Below are 15,688 nucleotides of genomic sequence, written 5' to 3' on the forward strand. Positions count from 1 at the left end.
TGATACAGATAGAGGTATTGTTGCGCCCCTGGGCGGGATATAATGCTTGAAGCACGTGTGAAAGTTAGCACCCTCTTGTTGCAAACAGTCCCTTTAACCGGGACGTTGACGAGAGAAGATCCGCTCAGTGACTCCTTTTTACCTCCTCGTCATGTGACAGGACTCTCCTGGCGCTGGGCTGCCATGTGGGCATGGGTGACGAGAAGGCGGAGGAGAACCTCAAGAGGATCAAGCTGCCAAAGACGTACGTCCACCCATGTTTGTTTGTAACAAGTCTGATGCTTGGGTAAAAATGGATCGGTCCCTTCCTCAGCTATGTGATGAGCAACGGATACAAGCCTGCACCACTCGACCTCAGCCACGTCAAACTGACACCCAACCAGAACCAGCTTGTGGAGAAACTGGCAGAGAATGGGCATAACGTCTGGGCAAGGGACCGCGTACGGCAAGGATGGACTTACAGCATCGTGCAGGTAACACGTTTACTTTACTTTATTCAGAAATACACATACTGTATATCGCATGTTTGTAAATCCATACCCTTCTCAGGACATCCTCAATAAACGAAACCCTCGTCTGGTGCCTTACAACCTGCTGGACGAGAGAACCAAGAAAACCAACCGGGACAGCGTCAACAATGCAGTTCGCACCCTCATTGGCTACGGCTACAACATCGAGCCTCCAGATCAGGAGAGCAGTGAGTCCTCGTCAAACAGAAACACACTTTAAACCCACTCACGACACCTGCAAGACTTCACGCTTGCCTCCTCCGACTTCCTGCAGCCGGCCACGGCCTGGAGAACATCCGTGGAGACAAGGTTCGAATCTTTCGGGCCGAGAAGTCGTATGCTATCACTCAAGGGAAGTGGTACTTTGAGTTTGAGGCCGTCACCACGGGGGAGATGAGAGTGGGCTGGGCTCGTCCGAGTGTCCGATCAGATACTGAACTAGGAGCAGATGAACTTGCTTATGTCTTTAACGGCAATAAGGTCAGTCCACCTTCTTTGATTCCTCTAACAATCTGATAAGATGTACATGAGCAGATGACATGTGACTAAAAGCAAAGTACACATTATTTACATGTGCATTATTAAATGACAACTCTCTTACCAATATCCTATATCCGGATACCATCCAGCACTTAATTACACATACTGATATCAACTGATATATCAGAAAACGGAGATACAGTATAAACAACAACACATTTTTAGTCATAGCAGGGAAATTACATGTAGAATGAATTTTTCTGTGAACTCCAATTGCACTAAAAAAGAAGTCAAATTTACCTGAGGTTGTTTAGCAGTTTTTCTTTCACAACATGTTTTGTGTGATGTCTGCCAAAAGCCTCATCCCCGTATAAAGACGGCTATTCGGATAACGTCAGGAAAGTCGTTATTTGTTTTTTTTTAACTCTAGGCCAAACTTGGAAATAATTCCAGCAACATTACAACAACACATTTTTGTTGGTTTTGGGGGGGTTATGGGACCCTTAAATGGGAGAATTATATTCTACATTATTTGCATGTGCGTTATGAAATGACAACATTCTTACCAATATCCTATATAACGATACCATCCAGCCCTTCATTACACATACTGATATCAACTGATATATCAGAACACAACAGCAACAACAACAACACATTTTTGTTTGTTTTGAGGGTTATGGGACCCTCAAAACGGGGGAGAAATGGCGGGTGTTATATCGTAAAATGAAGTGTGATGTCTGCCAAAAGCCTCATTCCCGTAGAAGGAAGAATGTTCAGAAAGGAGTAACTTTTGATAAGGTTGTCATTTGTTATTATTTAGAACTCTAGGTCAAACCTGGAAATAATTCCAGCAACATTCCAACAACAACAACATTTTTTTGTTTTGTTTTGGGGGTTATAGGACCCCCAAAATGGGGGAGTTATATTGTAAAATGGAGTGTGATGTCTGCCAAAAGCCTCATTCCCATACTGTAGAAGTAAGGCTGTTCAGATAAGAGAAACTTCTGGTCAGGCCGCCATTTGTTGTTGTTTAGAAGTAATTCTAGGCCACAGATCTGCTGAGCTGGCAAGTTTGCTTGAGACTTGCGACTCAATCACTTACGTGCCGACATCATTATCAGCAGAAAAAAACAATACCGATATGAACCGTTTGAATCTCATTTTTAAGGCATGTGTGATCATTTTCAGGCACAAAGGTGGCACATTGGCAACGAGCCCTTCGGCCGCCAGTGGCAGTCAGGTGACGTGGTCGGTTGCATGATTGACCTGACGGAGATGAACATCATGTTCACGCTCAACGGCGAAATGCTGATCAGCGACTCTGGCTCGGAGATGGCCTTTAAAGACATTGAAATTGGGGAAGGTGAGGATGTTAGATGCTATTTGAATGGTTTGTTTGGTTCCCTTTGATGCAGTGTGCAAGTGTTTGTTGATGTGAGGGGTACCACAACAACAGCTTTGTCCTGTACCACTCTGTTAGGCCCGCTTGAATCCTTTCTTTGCTTGTCAGGTTTTATCCCAGTGTGTGCACTGGGCCTGTCCCAGGTTGGAAGGATTAATCTCGGTCAGAATGTCAGCAGCCTGCGCTTCTTTGCAATCTGTGGCCTTCAGGAGGGATTTGAACCCTTCGCCATCAACATGAAGCGAGACATCACCATGTGGTTCAGTAAAAGTTTGCCTCAGTTTGGCCCCGTCCCCACCGATCACAACCACCTGGAGGTAACCGTCCTATAACGATTATAAGAATAAAAAATAAGCAACTCCTCTATCTTGTTATCTGTCCTGAAGGTGTCCCGTGTGGATGGGACCGTGGACAGCGCCCCCTGTCTCAAGCTGACCCACAAGACCTTTGGGTCGCAGAACGCCAACACGGACATGATGTTCCTCAGGCTGAGCATGCCCGTGCAGTTCCACGAGACCTTCAAGATCCCAGCGGGCACCACGCTGCTCACCCGCGCACTTACCATACCCGAGGACGAAGTGCTGGTGGTGGAGCCGGACTCTGAGTTTGAGGTGCTGAAGAAGTCTGCCAGCCGTAAGGAGCAGGAGGAGGACAAGAAGGAGCCGTCGGTGCCGAAGGAGGTCTCTGTGGAAAATGAGAAGGACACAATGTCCGAGAAAGGAAAGAAACGAGGGTATGCTTGAGTCGGGTCATCCTGAATGGTCTTAAAGAAAGCACAGCTGAATAATGTCCTCTCTGTCCCAGATTTTTTTTCAAAGCCAAAAAAGCAGCCATGACACCACTCGCCCCTCCTCCCGCCCCTCCCACTGTGCCGCGCTTGGTGGAAGATGTGGTCCCAGATGACCGAGATGACCCTGAGATCATTCTGAACACCACCACTGTGAGATGCAGCGACACGGTCATGTTTGGAGATGTCTGTCTTACACTTCCTGTCATTTCCCTTCCAGTATTACTATTCTGTGAGGATCTTTGCCGGGCAGGAGCCGTCTGGCGTGTGGGTCGGTTGGGTGACCCCTGACTACCACCAGTTTGATCCCAACTTTGACCTCAGCAAAGTGCGGAGTGTTACTGTCACTGTGGGAGATGATAAAGGCAACATACATGACAGGTTTGTTCACCTGGGAGTCACTGCTGCTGTATTTGCCGGCAGGACGTCTGTTGCCTTGGAAACACTGTTCTATCATCTGGCGTGAAATGATGTTTCCCCACAGTATGAAGCACAGTAACTGTTACATGGTTTGGGGAGGGGACCTCGTCAGCACTCAGCAGACCCGCTTCAGCCAGGAAGACATGGTGGTCGGCTGCCTGGTCGACCTGGCAACAGGTCTCATGACCTTCACGGCCAATGGCAAGGAAATTAACACCTTCTACCAAGTAGGGAGACGCCTGCGCCGATTAAGTCCTGATCGTCCGCGGTGCCGGGAAGTAAAACCGTGTGTGTTTTGTCTCAGGTGGAACCCAACACCAAGCTGTTTCCCGCCGTCTTCATCCAGCCTTGCAGTCAGAACATGGTGCAGCTGGAGCTGGGAAAACTCAAGGTTGGATGCTGACTCTGGTCTTTTTCACTGCTCATTTCTTCTTCACATCAGAGCTCTGCTGTTTTTAAGGCCCTACTGCAAACACACGAGTCAAAGGTCCTCTACATGGCTGGCGTGCACTTTTTAAGTTTTTATGGACCTGCTGCAGAAACAATAGTCAAAGATTTTCTATATGACATTTATAAGGACCTACTGAACCCGCTCAAACACACTAGTCAAAGATCCTCTATAAGACAGGAGCGCCCTGCTGTTTAGACCTACTGCAAAGACACAATTCAGAGATCATCTACATGACAGGAATTCCCTGCTGTTTTTAAAGACCTACTGCAAAAACGCTAGTAAAAAATCCCCTACTGCACTGTGCTGTTTTCAAGAACCGATTGCAAAAATACGCATCAAAGATCCTTTATATGACAGGAGCACACTACCATTTTTAAGGACCTACTGGGAAAAAGAATCATGCTAATCAATGATTCTCTGTATGACAGGGACACTGTCATTTTTAAGAACTTACTGCAAAAACCCTATTCAGAGATCCTTTATACGACAAGAGTGTTCTGCTGTTTTTAGGAGTCTTTGCAAAGTTTTGAGGGTTTGGCCCGCAGGCCGCCAGTTGAATAGGGCCGGCCTAAACCTTCTCCCCTCTGTCCGCAGAACATCATGCCCATCTCGACAGCCATGTTCCGCAGCGAGCGCAAGAACCCAGTTCCCCAGTGCCCCCCGAGGCTGGACGTCCAGATGCTGACTCCGGTTATCTGGAGTCGTATGCCCAATCACTTCCTCAACCCCGAGGTGGGCAAAGTAAGCGAGAAGCTGGGTTGGATGGTGGAGTGCACCGAACCGCTCATCATGATGGCGCTGCACATCCCGGAGGAGAACAGGTGGGACGCAAACAACAAGCAGGCCTTCCCTCACGGTCCAAAATGTCTTGCTAAGACGAATAATTAAGGACCTCAGTTCATCTTCTGGTTGATTCATTTACTGATGAAGTGTGTCTCAATATGTTTGTTCTTATGGTGTACTTCCAGCTAAATGTAAAACGTGTTAGCTGACGTGCATATCTGTGTTCAGGTGCATTGACATCCTGGAACTGTCGGAACGTCAGGATCTCATGAAGTTTCACTACCACACGCTCATGCTCTACTGCGCCGTGTGTGCCCTCGGCAACAACCGAGTGGCTCACGCGCTATGCAGCCACGTGGACGAGTCCCAGCTCTTCTACGCCATCGAGAACACCTACCTGCCCGGGCCGCTCCGAAGCGGCTACTACGACCTTCTCATCAGCATCCACCTGGAGTCGGCTAAGCGGGCGCGCCTGGGCACCAACAAGGAGTTCATCGTGCCCATGACGGAGGACACGCTCAGCATCAAGCTCTATCCTGACGCCAAGAAGGCCCATTCCCTCCCGGGTGTCGGCCTCACCACTTGCTTACGACCGAAGCTGCATTTCTCATCCATCAACTTTGTGGGCATGGATCCTGACCTGTACACACTCAGCCCAATCTTCCCTCTGCAGGTAAGATACTGCTTTAGTTGCTTCTCATGCACAAGCATTGGCTGCCTATTTCTTTATTTTATTTTATTTAAAATAAAATATGTATTTATTTATTTTATTTATTTTGTATTTTTATTATTTTTTTCTTGATTTCCTCCCCACAGGAGCTGAAGACGCGGGCCATCAGCATGTTAACAGAGGCTGTGCTGGATGGCAGCCAGGCCATGCGCGACCCAGTGGGAGGAAGCGTGGAGTTTCACTTCGTCCCAATCCTGAAGCTGATCAGCACGCTGCTCATTATGGGCATTTTCAACGACGAAGACACCAAACACATCCTGAAGATGATCGACCCCAACGTGTTCAGTGGAAAGGAAGAAGACGATGAAGAAATGGGAACGGAGCAGGCAAAAGGGGAAGCCAACAGCGACGAGGCGAAGGAGGAGGCGGACGAGGCTGAGCTCGAGGACGAGGGTATGGGAGAGGAGGAGGAGGAGGAGCTAAAAGACCTGGTGAAAGGAGAGCATGAAGATGATGAAGAAACTGAGACGAAGAAGGAGGGACAAGACGAGGAGAAGGAGCAAGGAGAGGCCAAAGGTGGCAAGGTGGATGGAGAGAAGGCAGAAGAAGAGAAGGAAACCGAAATGGTGGAGGCTGAAGTCAAAGAAGAAGAAGAGGGTCTTGAGGAAGGATTACTCCAGATGAAGTTACCAGAATCTGTCAAACTTCAGGTTAGTCTGATGACAAACCACATTCATCTTGATTCTCTTATTATTTATTCCACACTCTTCTCCTTGCCAGATGTGTACGCTCCTGCAGTATTTCTGCGACTGCGAGCTGCGACACCGCGTGGAGGGCATTGTCGCCTACTCGGACAATTTTGTCCACGACATTCAGGACAACCAGCGCATTCGTTACAACCAGCTGATGAGAGCCTTCACCATGTCGGCGGCAGAGACCGCACGCAAGACTCGCGAGTTCCGCTCCCCGCCGCAAGACCAGGTAGAAGCCGCTTTTTATTTTCATCCATGCAGCATAACTTTGACCTCTTCAAAGCATACCTGCGCCTTTTTTTTTTACCTGCGCCTTCCCGTGTTAAGAGTATCCTGTACTTTAATTTTCATTAAAAAAAAAATCCTTTCCGGTTCTGCCGCAGCAACACATCTTCTGGTCCGCTGAAGTCAGGCTTTCAAAATAAAAGAATCTTGCCAGTACAATAACACGGTTGCACCATAACACCACAAAATTTCCACAGCCACACCCCCCAATTCTTGCGCCAGAGTGGTGCATTGAACGTGACTATAATGATTAGATTACTGTACATTAACCATGAACCCTCCCCCGTGTCTTTTAATTGTTTGCTTGTGACGAAGGAAGACAACAAGCTAGATACATAGAAGCACAATCCAAGCCCAAAATATGCTTCACACACTTCCATCCATCCAACCACTAGGGTTGCAAGTGTGCTGGAGCCTATCCCAGCTGACTTCAAGCGAGAGGCAGGATACACCCTTGACTGGTGGCCACTCAATGGCAGGGGCATCACACGCTTATTAAACACATTTTAAAGTAGGGGTTCTCAAATAATCTCAACCTGGGACCCACATATTCCAATGTTCTAACCCATTTTTATTTTTTATATTTATATTTGATAATATTTGGATTTATGTGTACAGGTATATATATTTTTCAATATTTTTATGTATTTTAAAAAAATCCTCTATACCATTTTTTGAAGCATTAATACACTTAAATACACATCCAAAGTGTATTTTAGAGGAATTTATTATGGCATTTTATCAAGGAAAAGAGGAAGAACATGATAACTGTGTGCGTACAAATGCATAAATGAAAATTAAACATAAAAATTGCACTAAATAAGACCAGAAAATCAGATATTTCACTTATAACTGTGTTATAACTGTGTTCACTTATAAATGTTGTTAAATTTTATTTTTATAAAAACAAAACAAGTCAGACATCATTTATATCCTATATACTGTATTTGAATATCATTTTTTGACTAGCTGTCTACGACCCACTTAGAATGGATCCATGCCCCACATGGGTTCTGACCCACCAGTTGAGAATCTCTGTTTTATAGTATCAAATGTACAGGTACTCACCACTAATGAATGATAATGTAAGATGATCTATCGAACAGATGAAATCGGATCCACGGTCTAGCCTTTAGCCTGGTCATACTTCCGTCTGTTGTGGGGCCACCTCCATCTCCCTCTTAAAGCGGATTTTTTAGCAAAAATCTGCAAATTTGTGGGGATGTGAATGCTGAACTGCGAATATGTGGAGATCCACACTACTGCAATGTTTGCCACTGTGAGCTTTATTTTTTGAAAGGATGTCAAATTCCCTCCAACATGCTGCCTTGTGTTCCCGTTAAGGTTCTTTTACTGACCAACTTTAAACACAGCCCAGAGGATGAGGATTGTCCCGTGCCCGAGGATGTGCGTGATACCCTGGCAGATTTTCACAACGATCTCCTGCTTCACTGTGGTGAGGGCATCTTGGAAGATCTGACCTCAGATTTACTCCGCTTTCTCGTTCTGAATCCCTGAATCTCTCTTGAAATGACCCAAAGGCATACATGTAGAGGAGGAGGCTGAGGAAGAGGAGGTGGACACCTCACTGAGAGGAAGACTCCTCAGTCTGGTGGATAAAGTGAAGAGCTTCCGTAAGAAGAACGAGGAGGAGAAGCCTGAGGCAGAGGAGGAACCAAAACCTAGTGAGATGACGCAAAGATATGCCAATTCAACAAGAACAGCTAATGTGTGTCACATTATTTGATCAAAACCGAGTTTGTGTCCCCTTCACAAAGGCACCCTTCAGGAGCTCATCTCCCACACCATGATCCACTGGGCCCAGGAGTCGTTCATCCAGAACCCGGAGCTGGTTCGCCTGATGTTCAGCCTGCTCCACAGGCAGTACGATGGGCTCGGCGAGCTGATCCGAGCGCTGCCCAAAGCCTACGCCATCAACGCTGTGTCTTATCAGGACACAATGGACCTGCTGGAGTGTCTGGGACAGATCCGCTCACTGCTCATCGTCCAGATGGGCCCGGAGGAGGAGCGCCTCATGATCCAGAGCATCGGGTCAGGATGTGTGCGCCTCTGTTCAAGTGACCACTGGAAGTGAAATCTGTCAAGTGCTTGAGATGAATTATGTCCTTTTTTTTTAGGAATATCATGAACAACAAGGTTTTCTACCAACACCCCAATTTGATGAGAGCTCTTGGAATGCATGAGACCGTCATGGAGGTGATGGTCAATGTGCTGGGCGGAGGAGGAGATTCCAAGGTAAAAAATGAAAACAGATTTAGTGTCAGTCCCTGCCTTACATAAAGCACATTTTCTCACCAGGAGATCCGATTCCCACAAATGGTGACCAACTGCTGCCGCTTCCTGTGTTACTTCTGTCGGATCAGCCGGCAGAACCAACGCTCCATGTTCGACCATCTGAGCTACCTGCTGCAGAACAGTGGCATCGGGTTAGGTCGGTGGCGAGAGAAGGCCTTCTTGAGCTGAATCTGAGCTAATAATTACCAAATGTTGATCCGAAATCGGAAGAGAAAGTCAAGCTAGCAGGAGGGTTTGGAGGCGCAGGAGCAAGCCGTCAAAAATGGACATTTTTATGGGGTCCAAGTTACTCACGTTTTTTTGCCAGTTACTGGTGGTCCCGGAGGGTAACCCACGCAAAAAGCTGGGCTCTACTGGACCCGGTGCATAACAGAGCACTGTTAAAAAAACATTCACATTAACAGTGATGGCAAGCATTATTCATTTCAGTATTACATTAGCTTGTACACCTGGACTAATGTTGTGGCGTGCATATTGATTGTGTGTTCAATCAAAAATAACCGTGCTTCTCTTCTTCGTTTCGCAGGTATGCGTGGCTCCACCCCTCTGGATGTGGCGGCGGCATCCTGCATTGACAACAATGAGCTGGCTTTGGCGCTGCAGGAGCAGGATCTAGAAATGGTTTGGGAACAGATTAAAAAAAAAAAATACAGTCGATCCCCCACTGGGTTACACCCAGAGACCACCTGGGAGTGGTGAACAACCGCAAGTATTGGAGATGCCCACAGATATATCTATTTTTGACATTCTCACACAAAACCAACAGGTAGTCATCAAACCAAAGGGGACAGCCAAAAATAACACAATAAGTAAGTGGACACAATATAATTGCACCACATGGACGCTCACACACTAATATCCACCCAAAACAATACTATTTGATACTAATTTGTATTTTTTATGTTGTTTATGTACGTGTGGGTTTCCCAGCATGCCTTGTGGGTTATCAGTTACTATAAAATAGTATTGTTTTGTGTATATTAGTGTGTAAGCATCTATTCCGATACCTGCATAGTCGGTGTGGTGCAGTTATGTTGTGTGTTCCACATGTCTTCCAAATGTGGGGCACGTGAGATGGGTTTTCTACCAATAAATGGCCTGAATATGAAGATTATGAGCACAAAATGGCTGTTTTTTCCACAAAAAAATCTGCGAAAATGCGGGGATCCACTGTATAAACAAAAAGAGAACGTCGTCCCTTGTCTAATCTATCCCGGTGTCTCGTATGTGAACGATAATGTAGGTGGTGACATACTTGGCCGGCTGTGGGCTGCAGATGTGTCCCATGCTACTGTCTAAGGGCTACCCTGACATTGGATGGAACCCCTGCGGAGGAGAGAGATATTTGGACTTCCTCCGCTTTGCTGTCTTTGTGAACGGTAACGGACATACGGTAGACTTGCTGCTCTTGCGCAATAGTTACTGACTTGCTGTTTGCGCCCCACAGGAGAGAGCGTGGAGGAGAACGCTAACGTCGTGGTGCGTCTTCTCATCCGCCGGCCTGAGTGTTTCGGCCCGGCGCTTCGGGGAGAGGGTGGGAACGGCCTGTTGGCCGCCATGGAGGAAGCCATTAAGATCTCAGAGGACCCAGCCAGGGATGGACCCACTGTCAAAAAAGACAGACGCTACATGTGGGTTTCATGTTCAAACCAATTCAGTCTCTCAGTTCTCTCCTACTTTATTGCATACATTTTCTGTATTATCAGGTTTGGTGGTGAGGAACAGCAGGAGGAGAACCGAGTGCACCTGGGAAACGCCATCATGTCCTTCTACTCGGCCCTTATTGACCTGCTGGGCCGCTGTGCACCTGAGATGCATGTGAGTGTCTCCAATGGTTTCTCTCAGGCCTTCAGGTGCAGAGATTGACCTCTAAACCTTCACGCCCACTAGCTGATCCAAGCAGGAAAGGGTGAAGCTCTGAGAATCCGAGCCATCCTGAGGTCTCTGGTGCCCATTGAGGATCTGGTGGGAGTCATCAGCCTGCCTGTGCAGATTCCTGCTCATGGCAAAGGTGAGTCTTGGCCAAATGTGGCTAAATATGTAGACATGCACGTTTGATGTGTCCTTTCCACGCCACAGACGGACAGATTGTTGAGCCCAAGATGTCTGCCAGCTTTGTTCCCGACCACAAAGCCTCCATGGTGCTTTTCCTGGACAGAGTGTACGGCATCGAAAACCAGGACTTTCTGCTTCACGTGCTGGAGGTCGGCTTCCTCCCCGACATGAGAGCCGCAGCTTCTCTGGACACTGTGAGTTGAGGAAAGGCAGGATGGGATTAAAAGTGCCCTTTCCTGCTCAATGATATTGGATCCCACACGATATTGGGGCACGATAATAAGTTCATTCTAACAAAATACTCTACACTTCTTTTTGGCTGAAACGCTCAGATTCGACAACCTCCTCTCCCAACCACGCCTACTCTGTGATGATTGGTTAGTGGTCCAGGGTTGGCCTCAGCCCACACCACTGAGAGCTGCATAGAGACACGCCCCCCTCAGGCGGTTACATTCTAACAGTAAAGAAAAAGTGGATATAATTGTTCACAAACCAACTGTCCATGAAGTGGCTAGAGTAAAGGAGCAGTGACTGTGAGGTCTTTAGCTCCCCAGAAAATGACAAATGTAGCCATTGCTGCCTTACTCCGAAGTGATGAAGCCTGCTGGGATTGAAGGCGAAACGTCTTCTAGGACAACTTGAACGTTCCGGTTGTGATGGAGTAAATGCCCTGACAATAAATTCAGTAGAACCTCTCTGGTTGTAGGTGGCGTTCAGCACGACTGAAATGGCGCTGGCGCTGAACCGCTACCTCTGCTCGGCCGTCCTGCCCCTGCTCACCAAGTGCGCCCCCTTGTTCGCCGGCACCGACCACCGCGCCATCATGATCGACTCCATGCTTCACACCATCTACCGCCTGTCCCGTGGACGAGCCCTCACCAAGGCCCAGAGGGACGTCATCGAGGAGTGCCTCATGTCGCTCTGCAAGTCAGTGCTTATCTTCTTGAATGGAAAACGTGAGGTCAGAGTGACATCTGTTTCTCACAACAGCCTCTTTGCAGGTACCTCCGGCCCTCCATGCTTCAGCACCTGCTCAGAAGGCTGGTGTTTGACGTGCCCATCCTCAATGAATACGCAAAGATGCCTCTCAAGGTTTGCCTCACATTTTATTTGTTCCAACGGTGTTAGTTCACAGAAAGTCGATGATTGTTCTTTAGCTTTTGACCAACCACTACGAGCGCTGCTGGAAGTACTACTGCTTGCCAAACGGCTGGGCCAACTTTGGGGTGACGTCAGAGGAGGAGCTCCATCTCTCTCGCAAACTCTTCTGGGGAATCTTTGAGTCTTTGGCTCACAAGGTGGTCGCGAAACCCTCTTTACCTCCTGCCTCCGTTATGTCCACCCTTGCTAACGCCGCTCCTCTGCTGCCTTCCCAAATGCCAGAAATTTGATGCAGAGCTCTTCAAGATCGCCATGCCGTGCCTGTGTGCCATAGCAGGAGCCATCCCGCCCGACTACGTGGATGCTAGCTACTCCTCCCACACTGAGAAGAAGGCATCGGTGGATGCTGAGGGCAACTTTGACCCCAAACCGGTGGAGACCACAAAGTGAGCTTATAGCGGGAAAGGCTGTAAATATGCAGCAGCAAAACCTCTTGGATGCTAACATGATCATTTCATGTATTAATGATCACTTAAGATGCTCCATAATGGCTTTCTTACTGATATCCAATATTGTCCAGTGCATTAGTACAGATATAAGTACCATATATGTGCTTAACATTTAGTCTCAACAATAGTCATGAGTAACAGTCAACTAAAATAACATGTTTACTACGATTAACAAGTAAAACAGGTCAGTCTTAATAACTTCACAAATAAGGATCCACAAAAATACAGCTGACACCGACCCAATTTGGAAAGCTGCACATTTCAATGTGGTACAAACATCCGTAAAGCACAAAGTATGAAACTCTAAAAGACTAATACAAACTATGAAATTATAAACTGGGCTCACTCGCGCGCCGATATCTTAATCGTCAGAAAAAACGTTACTGATATGATCCGATACCTAATTTTTATACCTCATTAATATCAGATATCCCTAATAATAACGTGAGCCCATTTCCTGACAGCACCATCATCCCTGAGAGGTTGGACGTCTTCATCAACAAGTATGCAGAGCACACGCATGACAAATGGGCCTTTGAGAAGGTCAGTCCTGTCAACTTTGAACCATCTTTTGCACGTCACCTCTGGTTTTGCACGCTCATGGCCTTGCTGTCATGGATTTACTCACAGATACAGAACAACTGGACCTACGGAGAGGTGTTAGACGAGAACGGCAAGACTCACCCAATGCTGCGGCCGTACAAAACCTTCTCTGAGAAGGTAAGAGCCTGATTCAGCATCAGCTCTGTGAACTAACCTCCAGGTGGCTTTGGATGCACGTGTTGACTGCTGTATGCCCTCTTGGCTATGCTTCTCAGGACAAGGAGATCTACCGTTGGCCAATAAAAGAGTCCATCAAAGCCATGCTGGCGTGGGAGTGGACCTTGGAGAAAGCCCGGGACGGCGAGGGAGAAGTGGAGAAGAAGGCCGCCACACGAAAGATCTCCCAAACTGCTCAGGTAGGCTGGTATTCTTAGTCAGAGCCTTTCTCCAGGATGATGATGATGACCATCCTCTCTGTCTCCAGGCCACGTATGATCCCAGCCATGGCTACAGCCCTCAGCCGATAGACATCACGGGAATGGCTCTGTCCAGAGAGCTGCAGGTTTGCATCCTACATCTCATCATACATGGCTTTCTCCAGAGCTTCACCAGCTTCTTCTGCTTCTCTGCTTTGTGCAGTCAATGGCCGAGCAGCTGGCGGAGAACTACCACAACACCTGGGGCCGGAAGAAGAAGTTGGAGCTGCAGTCCAAAGGTGGAAAAGAAAAGTCTGATGCAATGAGTTGCTAGTCGCTAGCAGCCTCTTCAAATCTGTAATGTCTTTTTTCAGGTGGCGGCACCCATCCTTTGCTGGTACCTTACGACACGCTGACCGCTAAGGAGAAGGCCAGAGACAGAGAAAAAGCTCAGGACCTCCTCAAGTTCCTTCAGCTCAACGGATACGCTGTGACGAGGTCAGACGCTTGTTTCCACCGTTTTAGTCCAAGTGATGCCAAATGACGCTTCTTCTCTCCATCCTCAGAGGCATGAAGGACATGGAGCAGGACATCTCGTCCATTGAGAAGCGTTTTGCCTACGGCTTCCTCCAGAAGCTCCTTAAATGGATGGACATTGCGCAGGAGTTCATTGCTCACCTTGGTGTGTTGGAGAGACACGCGCTTCACAACATGAGTGTTGCTTGAAGGTTAAAGGGTCTCTGACATGATTAATCAACTTTGCTTCAATATGTTATATATTGTTTGTAATTATGTTTTACATTATTCAGTTTTGAACGGTAAATTTGCAAAAATTACCTTTATAGTAGTTCATGGCACAAGCCATGACGAGCTAGCTCTTGTAGTTCAGCCTCATTTCCGGAACTGACGTCATCAGGGTGACACTTCTCAGCTAAAGCAGAGTAAACAAACGCTTCTCGAGGTAGATCGTCAACTTGGTTAAGTATATTTTTCATCAAAATAGCAGTCATGTCAAAAGTTGTGTTGCTGCTGGATGTTCATCGTGTCCGAGTGATACTATGTTTGTTTACTTTTCACTCACTGATGACCGCTATGAAGGAACACCTTTACAAGAAGCGTTTGGCTTGAAAGTAAAGTAAAAAACACACTTTGAAAAAGGATGCTTTTCCGCTGGTACAAAGGAAAAAAAGAAGAAAGACATTAAAGTTGCCACAGGACAGAGCAAGTCATATCTTGATTACATAATGTATTCTAAACACTATTCCATGATAGCGACAAGGCTGTAAAGTAGGTTTGGGCGATCATTTTTTTGATACCAATATGCTGGTACAAATTCTTCCAATGATGAGAAAATGACTTATACTCGTACAAATGATCATTTAAAACAGAAAAAATGCAAAGTTGATGACCTAGAGCTAATGATTCAAATATATGTTTACTGTGGGGGGCGGAGGCGGCCACAAAATAAAATAAATGAGTCTATAAAGACCCCTTTACGCTCATTAAGAAGCCCATTTAAAACAAGAATTGAAAGATAACCAACTCCAGAGTAATTTACATTTACCATTCTGTGTTTTGAAGGTGACCAATCTCCATCTCCGTGTCTTAATGCTTAAGTTCATGTTCTGCAAGTTATCTATTTCATCTTCAAATGTTTCTCCCTTCTTTTCTCCTTGAGAACTGTTGACACATCGTTCAAATCTTGGCTATAATCACTGTAAACATGTTTACCTGAGTGATAGCACTCCGACGGCGTCAATTCCTGAACAGCGAGAGCTAGCTCGTCATGGCTGCCGCCATGAACTATAAATGTAATTTTTGCAAATTTACTTTTCGCTTTTAAAAACTGAACAATGTCGAACATAATTACAAACAATATGGAACACATTGAAGAAAAGTTGATGAATCATCTCAGGGACCCTTTAAATCTTGAATCTTTGTTTATGCTGCGTCTTTTAACAGAGGCGGTGGTCAGCAGCGGTCGAGTGGAGAAATCGCCACACGAGCAGGAGATTAAATTCTTTGCCAAGGTGGGGTACTTCATATTCCACAACTGTTGCTCCATGTGGACTTTATTCAGTCATTTGTCTTTATTTGGTGATGCTAATGGTTGATTTGGAACATGCATAAACGGGTGACATTGAAATACATCTCATGTTTCCAGTTACACAATTAAGCATGTCCGAAAAGGAATAGGAAGACCTGC

At 46.6% G+C, this 15,688-nt stretch overlaps 1 protein-coding gene across 21 annotated transcripts in view; it reads left to right on the top strand.

Annotated features, from left to right (window-relative positions):
• The window catches only part of ryr1b (ryanodine receptor 1b (skeletal)), an 84,050-nt gene that overhangs the window by 25,621 nt on the left and 42,741 nt on the right, over window positions 1–15,688 (top strand). For all 21 annotated transcript variants that reach the window (XM_054795352.1, XM_054795353.1, XM_054795355.1 and 18 more), the window contains 38 exons: window positions 161–244; window positions 314–473; window positions 550–697; window positions 784–989; window positions 2,181–2,355; window positions 2,503–2,711; window positions 2,781–3,127; window positions 3,199–3,334; window positions 3,402–3,562; window positions 3,666–3,828; window positions 3,906–3,992; window positions 4,647–4,873; window positions 5,064–5,508; window positions 5,652–6,215; window positions 6,286–6,486; window positions 7,887–7,998; window positions 8,084–8,227; window positions 8,321–8,594; window positions 8,681–8,798; window positions 8,862–8,994; window positions 9,385–9,479; window positions 10,102–10,237; window positions 10,306–10,489; window positions 10,565–10,676; window positions 10,749–10,869; window positions 10,938–11,107; window positions 11,620–11,840; window positions 11,915–12,005; window positions 12,071–12,211; window positions 12,297–12,460; window positions 12,988–13,066; window positions 13,154–13,243; window positions 13,342–13,482; window positions 13,551–13,628; window positions 13,706–13,781; window positions 13,857–13,980; window positions 14,049–14,164; window positions 15,445–15,512. In XM_054795352.1, the coding sequence (XP_054651327.1) occupies window positions 161–244; window positions 314–473; window positions 550–697; window positions 784–989; window positions 2,181–2,355; window positions 2,503–2,711; window positions 2,781–3,127; window positions 3,199–3,334; window positions 3,402–3,562; window positions 3,666–3,828; window positions 3,906–3,992; window positions 4,647–4,873; window positions 5,064–5,508; window positions 5,652–6,215; window positions 6,286–6,486; window positions 7,887–7,998; window positions 8,084–8,227; window positions 8,321–8,594; window positions 8,681–8,798; window positions 8,862–8,994; window positions 9,385–9,479; window positions 10,102–10,237; window positions 10,306–10,489; window positions 10,565–10,676; window positions 10,749–10,869; window positions 10,938–11,107; window positions 11,620–11,840; window positions 11,915–12,005; window positions 12,071–12,211; window positions 12,297–12,460; window positions 12,988–13,066; window positions 13,154–13,243; window positions 13,342–13,482; window positions 13,551–13,628; window positions 13,706–13,781; window positions 13,857–13,980; window positions 14,049–14,164; window positions 15,445–15,512 (6,301 nt within the window). The remainder of the gene's footprint in view (window positions 1–160; window positions 245–313; window positions 474–549; window positions 698–783; window positions 990–2,180; window positions 2,356–2,502; window positions 2,712–2,780; window positions 3,128–3,198; window positions 3,335–3,401; window positions 3,563–3,665; window positions 3,829–3,905; window positions 3,993–4,646; window positions 4,874–5,063; window positions 5,509–5,651; window positions 6,216–6,285; window positions 6,487–7,886; window positions 7,999–8,083; window positions 8,228–8,320; window positions 8,595–8,680; window positions 8,799–8,861; window positions 8,995–9,384; window positions 9,480–10,101; window positions 10,238–10,305; window positions 10,490–10,564; window positions 10,677–10,748; window positions 10,870–10,937; window positions 11,108–11,619; window positions 11,841–11,914; window positions 12,006–12,070; window positions 12,212–12,296; window positions 12,461–12,987; window positions 13,067–13,153; window positions 13,244–13,341; window positions 13,483–13,550; window positions 13,629–13,705; window positions 13,782–13,856; window positions 13,981–14,048; window positions 14,165–15,444; window positions 15,513–15,688) is intronic.

Source organism: Dunckerocampus dactyliophorus, chromosome 12, assembly GCF_027744805.1.
Source record: "Dunckerocampus dactyliophorus isolate RoL2022-P2 chromosome 12, RoL_Ddac_1.1, whole genome shotgun sequence".
Taxonomy (NCBI): Eukaryota; Metazoa; Chordata; class Actinopteri; order Syngnathiformes; family Syngnathidae; genus Dunckerocampus; species Dunckerocampus dactyliophorus.